At 37.7% G+C, this 19,742-nt stretch overlaps 4 protein-coding genes across 4 annotated transcripts; 1 reads left to right on the top strand and 3 right to left on the bottom strand.

Moving 5' to 3' along the window:
• Positions 1–597: 597 nt before the first annotated feature.
• spata1 (spermatogenesis associated 1) lies at positions 598–6,086 on the bottom strand. Its single transcript, XM_086090186.1, has 12 exons — positions 5,914–6,086; positions 5,718–5,824; positions 5,515–5,632; positions 5,367–5,420; positions 4,815–5,184; positions 3,657–3,786; positions 3,517–3,574; positions 3,328–3,436; positions 3,126–3,251; positions 1,608–1,783; positions 1,396–1,494; positions 598–1,323 (listed from the first exon to the last, which is right to left on the bottom strand). The coding sequence occupies exons 1-12, from the start codon at positions 5,992–5,994 to the stop codon at positions 1,189–1,191; spliced, it is 1,563 nt and encodes a 520-aa protein (XP_085946312.1). The 5' UTR covers positions 5,995–6,086; the 3' UTR covers positions 598–1,188.
• An 810-nt stretch (positions 6,087–6,896) lies between these two features.
• LOC147165792 (guanine nucleotide-binding protein G(I)/G(S)/G(O) subunit gamma-5) lies at positions 6,897–8,008 on the top strand. The gene is made up of 3 exons (XM_086089879.1): positions 6,897–7,079; positions 7,224–7,368; positions 7,441–8,008. The coding sequence occupies exons 1-2, from the start codon at positions 6,999–7,001 to the stop codon at positions 7,347–7,349; spliced, it is 207 nt and encodes a 68-aa protein (XP_085946005.1). The 5' UTR covers positions 6,897–6,998; the 3' UTR covers positions 7,350–7,368; positions 7,441–8,008.
• On the bottom strand, positions 8,006–12,640 carry rpf1 (ribosome production factor 1 homolog). Its single transcript, XM_086089878.1, has 9 exons — positions 12,182–12,640; positions 11,959–12,015; positions 11,631–11,711; positions 11,455–11,550; positions 11,221–11,374; positions 10,856–10,938; positions 10,537–10,718; positions 9,151–9,277; positions 8,006–8,521 (listed from the first exon to the last, which is right to left on the bottom strand). The coding sequence occupies exons 1-9, from the start codon at positions 12,410–12,412 to the stop codon at positions 8,480–8,482; spliced, it is 1,053 nt and encodes a 350-aa protein (XP_085946004.1). The 5' UTR covers positions 12,413–12,640; the 3' UTR covers positions 8,006–8,479.
• A 273-nt stretch (positions 12,641–12,913) lies between these two features.
• Positions 12,914–19,208, bottom strand: dnase2b (deoxyribonuclease II beta). The gene is made up of 6 exons (XM_086089553.1): positions 19,023–19,208; positions 18,719–18,893; positions 18,432–18,510; positions 16,815–16,976; positions 15,007–15,204; positions 12,914–14,243 (listed from the first exon to the last, which is right to left on the bottom strand). The coding sequence occupies exons 1-6, from the start codon at positions 19,115–19,117 to the stop codon at positions 13,903–13,905; spliced, it is 1,050 nt and encodes a 349-aa protein (XP_085945679.1). The 5' UTR covers positions 19,118–19,208; the 3' UTR covers positions 12,914–13,902.
• Between the last annotated feature and the right edge of the window lie 534 nt (positions 19,209–19,742).

Genomic DNA, 19,742 nt, shown 5'->3' with positions numbered 1-19,742 from the left:
CTCATATTGGTGTAAAAAATTAAAATACCTACCAACTACCATTTCTTCAAAAGACATTTACAAATAACAAACATTTAGGCCTAAGCGTTACAAGAAGTGAACAACAACAAATACTGACAAGAATGGGAACCAGACAGTTTACTCTTTACTATACATAATTTTGTAACATATTTTAACTCATTCACTGCCATTGATGGCTATAGACGTCAAAAATTAATTTAAACTATTTCGAGTAGTTTAAAATCTTTTAAAATCCACTTTTGTTAACAATATTATGAAAACCTATACTTTTTTCTTATTGTACATTTAGAACAGATATAACATTTGTGATTAATCGTGAGTTTACTATTGAAGTCATGCCGTTAATTACAATTCCAAATTTTAACCGCCTGACGCGATTTAAAAAAAACAAACATTAAACATTAGGGGCGTCTGGCAATTAAAATTTCTAATCGTAATTAATTGCATGACTCACAATTAATCACAAATTTTATATCTGTTCTAAATGTACAATAAAAAAAATCTAGGTTTTCATACTCTTGTTAACAAAAAATTAAACTACTAGAAATAGTTTAAATGAATTTTTTACGTCTATAGCCGTCAATGGCAGTGAATGAGTTAATATGAAACAGCACTTGATAATACTGTACTTAATTAAAAAAACTAAACAAAAAAACACTCATACAGAAACAAAAACCACAGAATAGCAACTCATTCAGTAAGCTCCAGTGATGTTAGCCTTTTTTTAATATATATATATGCTTTTGCAAATTGTTATAGGCTTTAGTCTATCTACATGTGTTGATGCACAGTTTGCGTTTAAATATCCATTACTTAAAGGGTTATAAAACTGCAAGACCAATGCCACTTGTTAGCCAATTTATATTGTTTAGCATTGTTTGCTAATGTTAGCATAAAGCTAAATCAGCTGTCGTAAGCTATATGGTTGTTTTAAACACGTGTAATTTTCTTATGTTTACTCAGTTAGTAGTTTTTGGGGGTTTTCTTTTTTTTAATTAATTGTTTACCATCTTCCAAACTGCTGCTTGTGAAGTGAGTTGAACTCACTGCCACTATTACAATTATTGTATCTCAAATTTTTGCTCGCTCACAAGTCAAAGCGAGGAAAAAAAAGAAAAAGTTAAACTAACCCGTTGGCTGCCTACGGCCATGTCAATTGCAGCCGTTTCATACTTTTGCCTTGTCTCGCGTGTCACTCACAAAACTCAGAGATGCCACAGGCCCCCGATGTACTGACTGACTCTTCTTCTGGGCCAGCTCCGCCTTCAGTGCCCTCAGTTCAGTGGCAGCCTGCTTCCTCAGCTGCAGCAGCGTTTGTTGGAAGACAGAATGTTCAGTGAAGGACTGCGAAGTTACTTTGACTGTAAGGTTTACCTTTATCTCCGTTAACAGCTTCATCTTGGCGTCTTCAACCTTCCTCTTCAGGTTGTCGATGTCGTGGCTCTCTGTCAGGATCTGAATGATGAGCTCATTCTAAACAAACATCGCCCCCTTCAGTTACAAAACCAAACTACAAATGCATGAGTATTTTTGCCACCTCTGTCGTAACGCATTCAGGTCAAGTGAAAGCTATTTGTCATCATCACCTTTTCAGAGGATCTTCCTTGCTTTTGCGGCTTGCCTCTGTTATCTCTGGCGTGGAGCTGGTGCAGGAGTTTGTTGTAGAATGTCTCCAGCTCTTGTCGCACGTTCCTCAGTGCGTCTTCCAAAGGCGCAGTGGCCTTCTTGGTATCAAAGTACTTTCTTTTCCAGTTGTCACGGGCTTGTAAAAGCAATGGGATGGAAAATGCGAAGTTAAAAAAAATATATATATATATTTCCCTTTCCAGGTATACGGAAGGAGCATGCTGCTCTTCTATCTGAAATTGAAGCCAAACACTTGACAAAGTTGAGAGCTGAAAGAAGAAATTTGGGGCCTTACAAATCTTTCTACTCTGAAAAAGTATTTTTTTTTTTTTTTTAAAGAAGTCATGCTCAGTGCATGGACAGGGTTACTAAATCCCATGTCAAGCAAATATCACTACTTTTTACTTTAATTTTGATCAAATTAAAATATTTCTTTATATTTAAAAACAAAACAATCTAACTTTAAACAGTACAAAATAAAGTTGTTGTTTTTACTCCTCTTATTCACTGAAGACCGTATATTATATAATTCCAAGTATGCATATTATTTGTAAAATATAACATTTGTAATAATTATTTTTTTATGTATAAAGCTATACAACCAAATTACAGTACTTTTAATGTTGTCATTTGTTTTACCACACTTTTGAAAATAATTCAATTTATACACACTATATAATATTTTTAAAATGTTTAGCAAAGTCATTTCTATTATGATTTAAAACATTTGACAAACATGGAATTTTATTTAAAAAAACATTGTTTTACACTATTTTGTATGTATATATATATATTTATTAATTTATTTTACATCGGCATTATTTAAAAAAAAACTTTGATTAACTTATTTATTTTCTTTTATTTAAATTATTATAATTTTTTTTTAATGTAAAACACAATCAGATTTATTTTATTGTATTTTTTTTTAACTATATTGTCGTGATTTTTAGCTTGTCCCATCAGGAGCCACCACATCGAGCCTCTCATGATTTGGTTGGTAGTTTTTAAGAGAGATGCCCTTCCTGACACCCATCATCATCATCATCATCATCCTCATCTTCTTTATCTTCTTCTTCTTCATATTATTCTTCATTATCTACATCTTCATCTTCTCCTTCATCTTCGACAGGAGCTGGGTATCGGAATAGGAGCAGCAGCATGTACTACTAGATTGGCTGTGCAGATCATTTTTATTGCGCCATTGTTTTAATTTGATATTCAGATATTTGACAAGCTAATTTCATTATTAATTTAAAAAAATCGACAGGCTTTCTTTACTGACTTTTTTTGGCCAGCCTCTAAAATTCTAATCAGTTACAATATCATTTAATTACAGCATAATTAAAATAACCGACAGACAGAACCCATTAGTAGAGGAGTGCCCCGAGGACTTGTTTTAAGGCCACACTCAATCAAGAACCTTAATACAGTCGACTATGATTGTTATGTTGTGGTTACCATCTTAAGTTTTTCACCACCTTGGTTCCTGCGATGTCTGTTCTGGGCCAACAGATCTTTCCCTTTCCTGAGCAACTCCTGCCTTTTCCACTCCAATTGCTTCCTTTCCTCCTTCACCAGCTTGATTTCCTCTATTAGCTCTTCTCCTAAAAGAGACAAACATTGTTTCAAATGTGACCAAATGCCCCTCGTGTGAGCCGTTTTCCCGTCATGATGGCTTACTATTAGTCGGGATGACACAAGGCTTGTGGGTTGTCATGGTAAGGTCTAGGCCAGGAGGCGGAGAGGTGCAACGGATGGGTCGGGATAACACAACCGGGCTTTCTGTCACCTTAATAACAAATAGAAACAATGTACTTTCATACATTTGCGCAGAACACATTGGTTTAAAAATGGCTTTTCAAACCTTACCCCACTTGTTTTGCTCCTGATTGACTGAAATGCGTGCACATCTCGCGATTTCCCGAGGCTGTGGATGGAGGACAGAACTGCGCTAACACGGGTCTATAGGACAAAGACAGAGTGTTGAGTGAAGTGCAAGCTCAGCTCACTGCCTGTCTGAGTCTCCATCCTCCACAGCTGCTGAATCTTTGGCCACTCTGCTTCCTTGCTGGTAATGTTTCTTCTTTCCGTATGTTGCCTCTTCCTCCTGGGGATGTTCCTTCACCTGAGCCAAGCCACCTTTACACAAAGCACATATCAATGTTTTACTGTACACATCTATTTCTATATTTTTTGGGGAGCAACAATACAAACAGGGCTCCATACTAGTTTTTTTATTTTATTTTTTACTAGAAGCACAGTTGCCTGAAATTTTAGGGGTGCGCATGGATCGTAAATATTCACATTTAAACTCGTTTTCACGACTTCTTCATTCATAAATGGGTGGAAGTGTTGAGCAGAAGTTTGTCAACAACAAAGAATATTCAAGAAGAAGAAGGAGAGAGAAAAAGCAAATCTATTGGTCGCATGTGCGAGGCGATGAACATTTTCTCAATTTTTTACGGACAAAATGACAACATATAGGGACAGTCTGGAGCCTTGACAGCATTGTTCCTTCTGATTATTGTCCATTCATAATTCATAAAAAATAAAAATACACAAAATGATTGGTCGCACGTGCGATAAGATGAAAATTTGAGTTGCACTGCCTTAAATTTTTAGGGGCAAAATGCCAACATTTAGGAACAGTCTGAAGTCTTGACAGCATTGTTCCTTCTGATTATTGTCCATTCATAATAAAAAATAAATAAATACACAAAATTATTGGTCGCACGTGCAATAAGATGAAAATTTGAGTTGCACTGTCTAAAAATTTTATGGGCAAAATGCCAACATTTAGGGACAGTCTGGAGTCTTGACAGCGTTGTTCCTTCTGATTATTGTCCGTTCATAATTTTTAAAAAAAATACACAAAAGTATTGGTCGCACGTGCGAAAAGATGAAAATTTGAGTTGCACTGTCTCAAAATTTTACGGGCAAAATGTCAACATTTAGGGATAGTCTGGAGTCCTGACAGCTTTGTTCCTTCTGATTATTGTCCATTCATAATTTGTTTAAAGTATTAAATACAATGCATAATAAATAAAGAAATAAATAAATACAATCTATTTATCTAATCTATTTTATTAGGGAACAAAGGAGGGAACAAAGAAAAAAGGAACATAATGATGTATAAATAATGTAATAAAATAAACATTTATTGTCACCTTTACTCCGAGCTTGACTGTTGGACTTCTTCTGTTCACGCTCCCCCCTCTCATGCCACTCGATCTTATTGCCAGCGAGATCCTCTTCCTCCCTCCCATGTCCTCCCTCTGAGGAGCTGTATCCCTGCTCTTCATCATCTTCCTCCTCTTCCTCCTCCACGCTGGAGGTGGGAACAAGCTGGTGGGAAGACTGGGGGATGTGGGGGAACTTGACTGGCTCTTTTGTCTCGGCCGGCGAGTTCCACGTCTTGTGGGGGTAGTAGGTCGGGGGGTCTGGCGAGCTGCTGCTGGTGTCTGGGCTGAGCGAATGCGAGGAAAGGCTGCTCTCGTTCTCCACTGTGGGAAGCAGGTAAAGCTCCGGCTGGGCAGCCTGGAAACACGTATACGGCAATCGTGCAATAAAATAAAAATAAAATGGAAAGACAAAAACAAGTTTGTTGTGAAGTTTGCTAAGAAATGCTCAATACCAAATGTGCTTGGCGGCGGTAACAATTACAATCAGGGATTGCACAAAAAGGCAAAAATCTGAATAGGACGGGATGTTTTACATACATACGGTGGAGCGAATGTTTTTGCCTTCATATCCTTCTCCTGTTTGCTTTTGACCTGACACACAAGAGACAAAAAAGCAAGACATTGTGCCCCCAAAACAAGCTCGCCTGTCACTAATCTTGCCTAGCGTGATGTCAGATAGACTCACCAGAGCCAAGCTGCGGCCCACGCATTTCAAGAAGGAGAATTTGTCCACACTCCTCTCTGTGCCCAGAAGCTCCCCCAGTTCACTCCTCAGGGCCTTCAAGGTGACCTCGGGGTAAACCCTAAACAAGCAAAAAACTAGATATAGCCTATTTACATGCTTTTATCCATTTTCTATTCATTTCATGCATAAAAAACAAATGTGACCTGATGAAGCCAGCAGATACGAAACTCTCCGTGGCTTCTGCAGGAACTTTGTTCAGCTTCACATTCCACTGGTCGTCTGGCACGTAGAGCACATGGAGTTCCACAAACTGAACACACGCACACACACCCCAAACATTGAAACAATGCTCCAGAGTGTAGTAAGAGAAAAAGTCTCTTTCATGCATTGTGAACATACCTTGGAACTGATTGGTCTTCTATCCGCAGTATAAGCAGATTCACTGGACAACTCCATCTTCTTCGAACCGGTCATGCACATGCGTGTGCATCGCACAGAAAAGCTGTGCGTTTTTATGATGTGTTGTTTGACCCGGCAGAGGCGTGGACTGTTGTGAGATGACTATAGTGGCTGTCCACACACACTACTAGATTCTTTTATGAGAGTGCCAGCATCGGTTGCTCTGGTTGCAGAAATAGCTAAAGAGGTCAACACTCTGTGCTTAAGAAGAGATGTTCTTGTAAAAAGAAAAAGAAAAAGAAGTATAGTATAAGTAGACGTACCAATTTAACTCATTTACTTAAGTAAAAATAAATAAGGAGTAGAAAGTAGATACAGTGGATATAAAAAATCTACACACTCTTCAAAATGCCAGGTTTTTGTGATATAAAATAATCAGACCAAGATAAATCATTTCAAGGAAATAGTTTTCTGAAAAATCCACTTTAATAGCCTACAGTTGCACTTCCCACCACTGTCTGGTTGTGGTTGCTCCTAGAAACTGAAGAGGGGGGGGGGGGATACATTAATGATCAGAATGCTGAAGCTTCTCTGGTTTTAAATGAATCATCAATACAACTGTGCAATCCTTAATTGACTTCCTAATTATAAACTAGTAGGGCTACTTGTACCATTTGTGTCATTTTATCGCTGCAAATGTGTTGCACTAGAGGCCGCTATTGTAGTTTCACTTTCAAGTGTGGCATTCAAATACATCTGGAATTGCCAGTAATCATTTTAGACATGTTCGCCTTCTTTAAAAAACAACAACCTATTACACACACCAAATCACAATCTTTATGACTAACCAACAAACAACCTATTACACCAACCAAATCACAATCTTTATGAAAATTATTTCCAGCGCTTTCGTTAGACAAAAATAATAATTCCAACAGTATTTCAAAACTCTGAACGTACCACAAAAAAAAAAAAAACCCGCTTCCCAACAAGCCGGAAGTGGATTCGTCGCTCGCTTGTCAACAAGTTTGGAACTAAACTTTTACGCATTTTCGCCCCAAAACTAAAATCAACCAATTAGAAAAATGTCAGGGTCATCAAGCATCGTAGCTATGAAGAAAGTTGTCCAACAACTACGTTTTGAAGCGGGCATAAACCGAGTAAAGGTAAAAACTACGCCTAATTAAGAGTTATCAGGGCGTTTCTCGAGTGTTTCGTTTCGACTAGATGCGAGTTCCGCGACTCCGGAGTTTTACAGATACATTTGTTCTGACGACATCAACCCAATGTCTATTTGTGGTTACCGTTAGGTGTCCCTGGCCGCCGCTGACCTTCAGCAGTTTTGTCTTCAGAACGCCCAGCACGATCCGCTGCTCACCGGTATGTCATCCAGTAACAACCCGTTCCGACCGCAGAAAGTCTGCTCCTTCCTATAACAGCGACGCCTTGGCCCCTGTGAGTCCCACTCTGCCTTATTTCAACAAGGAATAATTATTTTAATAACACTCATATTTGTAATCTTAACAGGTCTTTGGTGTGGTGCCTGGTGGAGACGGACTGTAATCGCCTCAGGAGTGATAGGGAAAACTACAACCTCTTTTTTTTTAAACACTTTTGTAAACATTTCACTTGTAAACATTTCCAGGTGCTTACAATTTTATGCATGATTAACACCAACTTACATGAGGTCCTTGCTTGGTTTATGGTGGCGACAGATGTACCACATTTGGAACCTATGCTAGCAGTCGTTAAGTCATAACTACAGTAAATATTTGTATAAATAAAACTCCTAGTCTATAAAACAAATGAAAAATGGTTATTGTGCCTTCTTGTGCTGTGTGATTTTGTATTATGTTGCTGTGCGCGCCAGTCTAAACATCAAAATGTCATAATTAATTCCAGTAAATATTTGTATGAATGAACTCCTTGGTCATAAATCAAAACTGTAAAGAAGTATTAAAGTAATTAAGTATGCCTGTATGCCGCTGACATTTTTCTGCTGCTTCGCTGATTGTAACCTCGAAATTTCATTATGAGCATCATCAATTGAGGACTTTCTGTATATAATAAAAAAAATAAAAAAAAACTAACCCAACGTGTGCCTTGTTTATTGTACAGTTGTAATGGATGATTTTATAAATATTCACACATTTCCTTCTTGCGCTCTGAAAAATCTATTTCCATAATTTCTTTAAATAGTTTTGCAACAAACAAATCACAAAACTCATAGAATAATTATCTCAATATGAGTGTGCTGTCTCATACAGGAGTTAATGTTAACATAATACATAATCTAATATTTGCTATTTTGGGGCATGGTGGTAGCAAGGAGACACTTTTTCTGAAGGGGCTGAACATCAGTAAAAATGAAGTCGCACCTTGTTAAAACAACAAAATCGACTTTTCTGTATTGGGTGTGTAATTGAGACTGTAAACTGCTTTCACCGGTTGGTTATAAAATCTCAAGATCCACAGTAAACACAATATAGTCGTTTTGAATGAAACCAATAACAACCGTGGGATAAACGGATGTCCTTATGTAGTCGCAGGAAAGATGATTTTGTCTTCACAGTTGGAATTTCCGCCTGCAGGCGTCCATTTCATGGCGCTACAAACAGAAGGAAAACATTAGTGATAATCATAAGACCTTTGACCTTTATACCAAGTCAACCACTTATGTAAAACGCGTTCCTGGATTCTTGGTTACATCCAATTTGCTTGGCTTGAGAAACAATGTTTCCCATTGTAAATAAGGGAACAGGCCAATTACATTCTTAATTTTCATACAAGATCTTTTATAAGCAGGGGTGCACATAATTCATGCGGATGCGTAGTGGAAATATTGTGCGCACGAGATTTGACTATGTCAGTGCTCATTTGCGTACTGAGCATATCGCACAGTTCATTGAAGTCAGCTTGACTGCCTTCAGGCCAGCCTCGAGTCCAAAGCATGTCAGCCGCCACAAATCAGGGTGCACCGATCCATAAATTTTGGGGGATTGGCAGATTAAAAGGCTGACAAAATTAGCCACTGTCTTCTTCTTTCAGATGACAAATAGGCTTTTTATTTGAGAGGTATTGTTCAATGGTTTGCAATAAAACAAGATTGGAAGATGGAGGGTGTATACTGTTTTTTATTACTTTGAAGTTAACCCTCAAAGTACATCTATGAACAACCGGTTTGGCTGCCTTGCTTTGCTCCCTGCATGAGATGAAATGAAATGCACGCGCTCTCACCTTGAGGACCCACTCGTACTCGCCAAACTTGGAATCGAAGGTGCCTTTCTGCAGAGAGCGAAGCTTAAGAGTGAAGCGAGGCCCCAACTCCTGCATGCCAACCTTCTTCTCGTTCTTGAAGATATATCTTAAGACACACAACCATCATTAGAGAAGTGCACTTAAAGTGGAAGTCAACCATAAACATTTCTTGACAATGTGTTCCATGTGACCTCACTCGTCTAAACATGACATTCTGATTAATATTACATTTTTGGGCTACGAGTTAAGCAGCAAAACCCATCCGTTTTTCTCCATCGCAGGGGGCTGCCATTTTGCCACTTGCTGTCGACTGAAGATGACATCACAGTTGCTCAGGCCTCAAATAACCAATCAGAGCTGTTTTCTGAGCTGCGCTATGATTGGTTGATACCTGAGCCATGAGCAACATTGATGTCATCTTCAGTCGACAGTAAGTGGCAAAATGGCCGCCCCCTGCGATGGGATAAAAAATGGCTGGATTTTGCTGCTTAACTCATATACCACTAACGCAATATTAGCCAGAATATCATATTTAGACTAGTGGGGCTGCATAGAACATATGTGACCGGCTCTATGTACCCAAAAAATAATCATCAAAATTGAGATATTAATATATCCGAATTCTGCACTTAATTCCCTTTAAAATGATATACAATACATAGATGTACCTAAAAAGTTGACAAAGTTACAGCAATTTTAATGTCGGATAGTTGAAATCCCTAGTTTTGAGAAAACGGTGGGAAATTTGATTTAAAAATGTTGTGTCAATTCAAAGATTATTTTATTTATGTCAATTCAAAGTTTATTTTGCCATTTGGTGTGATCAGTGACAAGTTTATGGATGTTGTCACAAAGAATATGAAATTTTTTGATGGTTCAGCAGTTTTTTTTTGTATTGCTTTTGTTGTTGTTTTCCCCTCAACGTAATATATAGGAGCACAAGTCACTTCAAATATGCGCTGCGTGCATTTTGGGGCGGGCCGCAGGGAGACGCTCTTTCGAAATACCATCGCGTTCATTTTTCATCTTCAAATTTTATAGCACATTTGATTGACAATCTTGTGAAGTGACGTTCGAGTCGAGGAACTCGGGGTTATTCGAGGCAGGTTTCTGAGACACGTTGCTAGCTTAAGTCGGCTAATAAACATGTTGGCTAACGATTGCGTATTTTCATACACAACTTCTGCTGGGAAATGAATATAGAGACCTCAAGGAGGCTATTTTAGACAACAAATTTTTTTTAAAGAAAAAAAAAAAGACATTATGGGCTCTATTTTGCTCAAATACGCGACTTGTTACTTTCCGACATGTGGACCATTTTGCCAATCAAGTGACTGGGCGTGCATTCTCTCATCAGACATTCACCTGTGAAATCGGAAAAAGATGAAGTCTCTCTGGTTGTGGAAGGTGGCCACTTGCCGACCCACAAACTGCGGGTTTTGAGGAAAAAGAGCAGCAAACATCCGGCCGATGCTGTGGCCTAAACGTGTGGTGAAGTTGTTCAAGATCACTTCTGGGCTGTGCTCTGTTGGGTCTTTACCTCGTCTCTGTGGACACAAAGCAGCACAATACCCATCCATTTTTCAAACCGCTTATTATAGTGTTGGGAAAATACATGCCCTCCAATGGGATCCAAACAGTAGCTGTATTGATAGAACTTAACTACTCAATTTAAACTACTTGCCTTCATCTCCTTCCGCAGCCGAGCACTGCTGACCTTGAAGTGTGCCGTGGGCCCCTCAGGCAGGTGACAAAGAACCAAACCATCTTGGAGTTATAGTTAAGAGGATTTCCAATTTCACACAAGGAATACTATATTCAATGTATGATTACACGCCACCAGTGGTAAACTGTAATGTGTTTTGACCGTGGAAGTTTTGTGACAATGTTGTTAAAATTGGCATATCAACCTAGAAAAGGACTGCAGTGGCTTTGTAAAGAAACCTGACAGCAATCTCATAAAAAAAAAAAAAGATTTGACAAAACGGCAGAAAATTATTAATAAAAGAAAGCGCACAAGTTAGGAGCGTTCTTCCGTCGAAAGGATACTTGGCACTTTGCGGTCCTCGTTGATGACGATGAGGTATGTGAAGTCCCTGGCGATGCACTGGGGAATGATCCTCTTGAGGGCCAAGCCTCTTCTGTAGTAGACGTGAGCGTGTGGGATCACGGTGGCCAGCTGCTCGCAGAATTTCACCGTCCGCTACGAGAAACAGGGGAATACCATTCACGGTTTACAAAAATAGAATTAAGAGTTTACATGAAGCACGAATATGCGCTCACCCCTCTGGGTCTGTCCCCCGTCGTGATGAGCACTTTGGGGTTCGTTATGCCGTTGAAGTAGGTGGAAAATTCATCTGTTGCCTCATCAAATGCAACCTAAACAGGACCCAAAATAAAACGAGTTTAACCGAAGTGTATCATATGGTCTGAGATGGCTAAAAGAAGCGTGACTACACCTCTTCATCTTCTGGGTCAACTGTTGTTTCGTCGTACACTCTCTGGTTTTCTATTGTCTTGGGGACTTGTTTCGGTGGTGCCTTCAGAAGAGTAAGAAAGAATAAAAAAAGAAAACCAAACTTACTTTGTGCAGGTTATTTTCCCAATAAAACATTACTAAGTAGTCATGGTATTTGTTGTGAAGTAATTTAAGGTACTTACTTATAAGCCCTTTATACTAGTGTACTACTTTTCTATATTTTTTAAACACCAGAGTAAGCATGCAACTAAATACCTACATAATGTAGAATTCCTCAACAACAGCAATACAAGAAAACAAAAACTCACCTTTTTACCCAAAAGTTTTTCTTGACTTTTCTTCTTTTTCTTCAGCTCCATCTTTTGCTGAAATACAAACAGACAAATTATTTACATTGACAAAGATAATCGCCAACGTTATAAAAATTCGGAAGTGGTTATTTTGCCGTAAACGGTAACTCTCCTGCTAGCGTTATTTTTTTTCCGTTAAGGGGTCTACATTGCACCGGTGATGAAAAGTTAAGGACTATACCTTTCTTTTCTCCTGCTTAAATTTCATAAACATCAAGTGCCTTCGCTGTTTATTCTTGATTTCAGACACACTGAACGTCGGTGGGAAAGCGACATTCGCCTCCGTCTTCTCTTCTTTCACTTCGACGCCGTCGGTTTCCATCTTGTCTGGTTGTTCTGCGTTCTTTATCTCATTATTCTTCTTTTTCTTGCTTTTGCCTTTCTGCGTCACGGGAACTTCGATGATATCCATTCTCACCAATGTTTATGGAGACGTCGAGTGTATTTCACGTGCGTGGCTACGACTGCTTCCGCTACTTCTGTTCTTCACATCCGGGTCACAAGATTTTTTATTTTTGGTCGCCTTACGGCGGAAGAGAACGTTTTCTTTATTGAACAACTGTCGCAAACTAACAACAAACATCTTCAAAGCGATCAAACCATTGCAACAATAAGCGAAGTGCGCATCTCGACTGCACGGTGCATTATGGGTAGCGACGTGGTGCATTGTGGGTAGGCTAAAATACCATACGGTCATTGAAAATGAATTGGATCCAATGGAATGAGCTCTGATTTCTAATTTAGCTATTACTATAGCATTTTTAACTATTGAAAAACAATATTGAAATATTATTATAATACAGCCTAATGACTATGCGTATGGCAAATGTGGTGGAGACTGTGTCGCCATGGGGACTGCCAAAGGGGACGTCAGGCAGATGTGACATCATCACGTCTACATCAGAAGCACCCTTTCATTCATTATGCATATATAGCCTATCATGCTACATTTGAAAGTATGTTCCTTTATTCAAACATAACTTTTTATTTATTTTTTATTATAACACAATGAATACTGATCACAGCTGCCACCTACTGTTTGACTTTATGGAAAATGAGAGTCTATCCATTTAACACTTCAACTAGAGAGATAATTGCATCAAATAAAGCTCCAGAGGTTTGTTGACTGATGTTGATCCAAGTCTATTCTTATTTTGCCATTGTATGTCTTTTAAACTTCTTTCTCCATTTTAATCCAATAAAAGCGCACTACAAAAGTATGTTTTCTTTTACACGTTGTCCATTTTGGTGTAAAAAGCATACATTATGGTCTTTTACTCAATTTTTTTTAATTTAACACTACATTTCGGAGGATACTTTTCATTCAGAATGCTTTATTTTATATTTTTGTATTAGAATTACAAGAAAAGCTGAAATGAGAATACATGACTATATCCTCCATTAGCAAAAAATGGTAGCAAAATTGATGAATAATTTATAGTAATTACGTTAACTAATTTGCTTCCAAAAACATAAATACATTCTATTTTAAATGTTTTACGTGTCCCAAAGACGTATTTATATGTTTTTTTCAAATGTTTTTTTTTTAATGCTAGAGCATACAGAAGACTTTGATGCAGCCTCTTAACGACAGAGAACGGTTGAAGAAATTGTAGTTATTACAAAAACGGCCAGCAGGTGGCAAAAGAGCAAAATAGATCAACCAGGGCCATGTTGAAAAAAGCTAATTTCCCCACAGTTCTATACAGATTTGTGAATAATGATTAAACTTAGCTATATTCTAATGCTAATTGATGCAAAACAGAAACAGATAGAAATATACTTTATGCTGCAGCTTTGATGACAGTAGGACGTCATAGCCTGGGCCATCTGGACACGCGGTAAATAAAGACAAAAAATTAAATTTAAGTCCACGTCCCTCGAACAATACAAGAATGACTTTTAAATGCAACATCCAATGTACCAATCCACCACCTGCTTGAAAGCCTTGTAAATCAAAGTGTTGTAGGAGCACAGTAGACCCCCACCACGCCGCATTTGGTATTCCTCTCTGTTCAGGTCCCCTAAGCAGGTCAAGTGCTTCGTATCAGCCGACGAAATGCACCACTTGGAGTGGTCGTGTTTGGAATTGAACGCGACGGATTTGGGAAGACGGATCCTCTGAATGTTCATGACGTGATAAGGCAGGGAGCAATTGGAAGGCAGGTCGTGGCCTTGTATCTGCCAGGTCTCCACCATCAAGTCGGCATTCAGGACCTGAGCCACCCAGCCAGTGTAGATGTCTGGATGGAAGCCAGGCAGAAATTAAGTCAGTTGTGGTTAAAATAATGTACTGTGTAGATATTTCATAATGTTTTTGACAATATTAACATTCTTCACACTCTAAAAACAGTTGTGTCAAAAATAACCCAACTATGGGTCAAAAATGGACCGATCCTCTACTTGGGTCAATTTGACCCAACTTTGAGTCAAGAAATGGGTTCTTGACTCACTTGATCCACTTTATGGGTCAATTTAACCAAACACTAAAAGACCCATTTCTGGATTCAAAGTTGGGTCAAATTGACCCATAAAATGGATCGGTCCATTTTGGATCAATAATTGGGTTTACTTTTGACCCAAACGTTCTTTTTTTAGAATGCAACAAACATTGACTTAATAATGACGGAACTTTTAGTAAATGGGGGAATGGTGAGGTTGATCCAGTCTGTACAATGGCGATAGCGTTTTTTGCACTTGATCATGGTTGTTATGCAGCTTTAAACCAGCAGTGATAGTTCTTACATGTGGGGAAAAAATGATGAAGGTAACACCAACGTTGATCACAAAAATAACTTGAAATAAATAAATAGAAAAAAAACAATGAAAAATTAATTAATTGAAAAACTATTGAAGATGGCCTGGACAAAAATGACAGTACCAGTAACTTCATATTTTATTATAACATTTGGAGGTAATCACTTTTATGTCTTAAGTCAAAATAACAAAACAGCTGTCCTCTGATTTCAGTGTGCAAAAGTAACAAATGGCCAAAAAAATACTTACCATCCACAAAACGTTCAGATTTGGCAAAAGTTAAAAACATCTCTCCCTGCAGGGAGAATAGCTGGTCCATCCTCTTTTCCGAAAGCACTTCTGGCCTTTGGCCAGCACATAACTGGGCGAGCTGAGGCAGATTGGTAGCAAATGCAGAGGGTACGGAGCAGTTGTAGAACCGTGGGAAAAGATACACCAGATGCTGTGCTGTCATTGGAGAAAATCAGAGATAAACCGCATTAAAAAGTGTTTATGAGGACAAATTAGAAAAAGATGAGATGATAGAAAACATTAAGAATATGTGTGTATGTTTGAATACAGCAACAAAATAGTACTAAGTTTTAATATCCAGTTAATGTATTTTGTTGATTATTTCTCAAAGTCAGCTATTATCAATAAACATTTCTCACCTCACTAATGTGACTGAGTACTATACTAGCAATTATAGAATTGCAGTGGTAACAGTGCTGAAGTAGGAGTAATACTAGCAGAAAATAGTGAAGGTATTGTTAGAGCTGAACAAGTAATGAACGTTAAAGTTGAGAGTAGCAGTCGTAATAGAATTAGCAATGTCAGTCAGAAGTATAGAACAGTTGGGTCAAAAGTAACCCAATTATGGATCAAAAAGGGACCGATCCACTTCATGGGTCAATTTGACCCAACTTTTTGGGTAGTTCTGTACAAAATGACCCAATTTTTTGACCCGAGTAAAGGATCTGACCAATATTTATGAGTTGTTTAACGCTGAAAGACCTATTTCTTTTTTTTAAATTATTTTTTCTTCTTCTTTTTGGAGAAAGACCTGTTTCTTGACTCAAAGTCGAGGATCGGTTCATTTTTGACCCATAGTTGGGTTATTTTTCACCCAACTGTTTTTAGAGTGTACTGGTAATTGTATTGTATAAAGTAAAAATATACTATGGCGGTAGTAATAGTATTAAAGTAGTTTTTTTTTCTTCTTTTTACTTAATTGTGTCATTACTTACACTTAAAGTTTAACAACCAAAAATTTAGTATCAACAAACTTTTTTCTGGGTTTTCACTAAGATCGAACACATCACACTTTTCACTAGTCGCACGGTCCACAGGAAGTTGCATCATTCAGATTCACTTAGAGAATAAGTTATTTTTTCCCTTATATATTTGATGATAATTATGATTGCCATATACTTAAATTGTTTTTTATGTTGAATATATATATATATATATATCTTGTGTTGAATCACTGCAACGTGCTTAGTGCCAATATGCAATTGTCATAATTGTGACGTGGCTATATTTCATGCTTTTCCCGTCCTGTTAGACAAATGAAGACTTTCAGTACAATAAAACAATGACAATGCGGGGAAAAAAGTGATCTGAGATGGGCCAATACTCATTTTGACCAGTTCAATATGTGTATTATTAGAATGGGTGATGAATAAAGACAGAAAAGCTGTTTTTTAAAGAGTTACGACCGATCTGATGGAATGACCTTCAAGTCCAAGAATAGCAGCAGTAACAATATTAGTACTTAAACAGTTTATTGAAAGATCATTAACTACATTCAATTAGTTTATTATCTTTCTTGCTGTACAGCTGTACTGTATTACTGTAGTTGTGTCATAGTTAGCACTAGTTTTAACAACAGAAGTCATAAGATAAATAATGAGGTAGTCGTAAGTATAATCCTTTGAAAGTCTGTGACTTGTTATTGAATACACAAATGTGTCAAGAATCATTTGTATTTATTTACTACTGACTTAATTTGTGTGTGTGGATTCCTTGTTTTGCAATATTTACAAAGAATGCATTCTCTTTTTTGAGGGTTCACTCACTGACATGGAGGAATTGGTCATAGTGGAGGCTCACACACAAAGCCGTCTGGCCGTTGACTTTGCCAGAGGATGGGTAGACGTAACCCATCTCTGGGAATGAAGGGAAATGCGGAATGCTGTGGGACAGCCAGAAGCCTTGGGAAGCGTCAAATAGCAGTACCCCTTGGAAGCAGAAAAACAATTCTGAAAGCAGGTACATATCAACCACGCACTCTCACACACACAGAGGATGCACTAACATCCAAGTAACTGAAGTCAACACAAGTTTTCGGAAGTCTTTCCTGCCCTTTCCTGATTTCAATTCCTCTTCTCTAATGTCTGCATTACAAAGGCTGAATGTTGGCCAAGAAATGTGACCTGTTACCTACTCAAGTCACCTGTCGTTTGACTTTTCTGGGATTTTTTTCCCTTTAAAATTGAGGAAAAAGTGCTCCAGTTGTAAAAGTAGCCTGGTTTAAAATTCCCCTCGCATATATCGGCCATGCTGGCCCTCGCTGATCACTGCATGTGCTGAAATGACCCCAGGGAAGTGGTTGTCCCAGCTTCTAGCACAAGTTTCTGTGACAACCTGTTTTAATTTGCATTGAAATGCAAACATCATACTTATGGTCACAGCGCACATGGTCATTTTCTATGGTACATTTAAGAAAATATTATTTTGACTTACGAATCACAACACGACAATCCTAAGGTTATAACAACAGCTGTGATGTTACAGCTGGTTAGCTAACAAGCCAAACAGCTTAACATTTAGTTAGGGTGACAAAAACATAATCAAACATTAACGTTAGAAAATCTAATAGGTAATATACAAACTGAACTGTTTGTTTGCCTCTGCCTCTAAAAAGACTCTTATCTCACTTGTCTGTTCAGTTAGTCACTTTCACATAATTTGATTAATAATGGTAAAGATGTCTGTGATTTAATTTTTTTTTTTACTCCAGATTCATTCCAAACCATTTGTAAATAAAAAAAAAGATCAACAAAAGGAACTCTCAAAACACGAAGATGGCTTTGCGTTAATTTATCATGAAAAACAAACAAACAAACAAACATATTAAGCAATGGGAGAAAAATCCTATATATCCCAAAATATAGCAATTGGCATCTTTCATTAACATTCCATTTGGGACTGGGACACATAACAGTTAAAACATTTTGGCATTAAAAGTATGACAAATATGACTTTTGAGCTGTATTACATATACTGAATGACCACGACAAACACTCATATCAGTAAAAATAGTACATTTTCAAAACGGAATTCAGTCGGGTATGTCTTTACTGTTATTGATGAAGTATATGAAAATGACCCAGGATTGTAGCAAAAACAAAAATCAAAACACTCGTGAGGGCACTGCGGATTTATCTAAATATGATGGATGAAATAAAACGAGTCATCATCAAATCAGACACATTCAGCAGTGCAAAACTAAATTCCTGAACCGAAAGCGAAAGTATTATAGTCTATAGTGTAGATAAATGATCACGGAACTATATTTAGAACTTCATTCTTATGAATGGAACACATAACAATCCTTAAAATGATCCTAGGTACTGCAGAAATTTCCTGCGGTTGAGATGTGGCAAAAGATCATGGCTTGTTGACTACTGTACCTTTTGTGTGTCCATATGCACGGATGTATTTGAGGACAGGTGGTGAATCGTTATAGAGGACATAGACAGAGCTGTTGGACTGAGGGAAATACAGCACATTTTCAGAACGTCTCAATCCTGCTTGTGTAGATGCAGATATTGGAAATGTCATGATAGTGATAACATGCACAATAATGTTGACAGCAAGCGGTACAAGGAAGTGCTGTTTTGAGCAAATTACAGCAGAAGCTTCAGTTCCCCGTTGGAAAGGATGTTTCCTCTTAGTGCGATGGAAGGAAACACATTACCTTATTAATAGCTTTGCTGTAAATCTGGTTGAGGGTGTTTCCGATGGCTCCTTGACTTGTGTTAATCATGTATTTACTAAGCTGCCAGGTCCCTATGGAGGGGTCCAGGTACATGTAATCCACCCCACTACCCACTTCGCCAATTTTGTATTTGGGCAGCTTGTAGATGATAAACCTGCAGAAGATTAGATGGCAGAACATATCAAAATGTTAAGAATGTATATTTAAAACAAAGAAACAAACAAATGTGTCAATTACAACACAGTGAGGTCTTGTTATCGTCTGAATACTGAAGTCAGCTCACCAGTCGACAGGCTCGCCATCTTCATTCTGACAGGAAATAGCAGCATCACACACTGTCAGCGCCAAAAGCACAAGAATACTTAATGCTAGGGCCATTGTCAAAAAATTAAATATTTTTTGAAACTATGACCGATGAGTAATCCATTTTGAAAGTGGTCACGGCACAGCTCCGACAATATGCAAAAAAAAAAAAGGAAGTGTTCTGATAACTTAGTCGTCCAGCTGACTCTGCAATAGTTTCAACACTTTGGGAGGTGTTCACAATACTTCACTATATGTGCATAGTGGAAGTTTAGCTGTGGAATGGTGAAAAGTTGAACACTTTTTAAATAAAATGTTCATGCAAATTACAGAAGCTTGAATTGTGAGGGTCATTTAATTCATAGAAACTGGATTATATATAAATATAAACACCTTGTTTTGTAGCGATGAATCAAAAAATAAATATATATACAGTATTTTTACTGTATATGTGAGTTACACCATTACGTATATGTTAAAAATGTAAAATAAGCTGGTTCCACACAAGTTATGATTACGTTATTTATTTCGGAATCTAATAAATAATAGCGAGGATAAGTGGTACAGACAACAGATGGAGGGATGGACCCCAATTCCAACAAAGTTGGCAAAATAGAAATAAAAACAGAATTATATGATTTGCAAATACTTTTCAACCTCAACTCAATTGAATACACTGCAAAAAAAATTATATTTAATG

Source organism: Leptonotus elevatus, chromosome 11, assembly GCF_054856555.1.
Source record: "Leptonotus elevatus isolate MCC_2025b chromosome 11, RoL_Lele_1.0, whole genome shotgun sequence".
Lineage (NCBI taxonomy): Eukaryota > Metazoa > Chordata > Actinopteri > Syngnathiformes > Syngnathidae > Leptonotus > Leptonotus elevatus.
Note: the sequence above shows the minus strand (reverse complement) of the source record. Positions and strands in the feature narration are given on the sequence as shown.

What these genes read in the sequence shown, in the direction of transcription:
- spata1 (XM_086090186.1), bottom strand. Translation starts at nt 5,994, where the DNA reads ATGTGCATGACCGGTTCGAAGAAGATGGAGTTGTCCAGTGAATCTGCT. An exon ending in GAAGACCAATCAGTTCCAAG is followed by an intron (nt 5,825 to 5,913) that starts GTATGTTCACAA and finishes GCGTGTGTTCAG; the next exon opens with TTTGTGGAACTCCATGTGCT. An exon ending in CAGTCAAGCTCGGAGTAAAG is followed by an intron (nt 3,787 to 4,814) that starts GTGACAATAAAT and finishes CTTTGTGTAAAG; the next exon opens with GTGGCTTGGCTCAGGTGAAG.
- LOC147165792 (XM_086089879.1), top strand. Translation starts at nt 6,999, where the DNA reads ATGTCAGGGTCATCAAGCATCGTAGCTATGAAGAAAGTTGTCCAACAA. An exon ending in CGGGCATAAACCGAGTAAAG is followed by an intron (nt 7,080 to 7,223) that starts GTAAAAACTACG and finishes GGTTACCGTTAG; the next exon opens with GTGTCCCTGGCCGCCGCTGA.
- rpf1 (XM_086089878.1), bottom strand. Translation starts at nt 12,412, where the DNA reads ATGGATATCATCGAAGTTCCCGTGACGCAGAAAGGCAAAAGCAAGAAA. An exon ending in AAAAACTTTTGGGTAAAAAG is followed by an intron (nt 11,712 to 11,958) that starts GTGAGTTTTTGT and finishes ACTCTTCTGAAG; the next exon opens with GCACCACCGAAACAAGTCCC. An exon ending in AGTACGAGTGGGTCCTCAAG is followed by an intron (nt 8,522 to 9,150) that starts GTGAGAGCGCGT and finishes TTCTGTTTGTAG; the next exon opens with CGCCATGAAATGGACGCCTG.
- dnase2b (XM_086089553.1), bottom strand. Translation starts at nt 19,117, where the DNA reads ATGGCCCTAGCATTAAGTATTCTTGTGCTTTTGGCGCTGACAGTGTGT. An exon ending in GATGGCGAGCCTGTCGACTG is followed by an intron (nt 18,894 to 19,022) that starts GTGAGCTGACTT and finishes AATCTTCTGCAG; the next exon opens with GTTTATCATCTACAAGCTGC. An exon ending in TGACCAATTCCTCCATGTCA is followed by an intron (nt 15,205 to 16,814) that starts GTGAGTGAACCC and finishes CTCCAATGACAG; the next exon opens with CACAGCATCTGGTGTATCTT.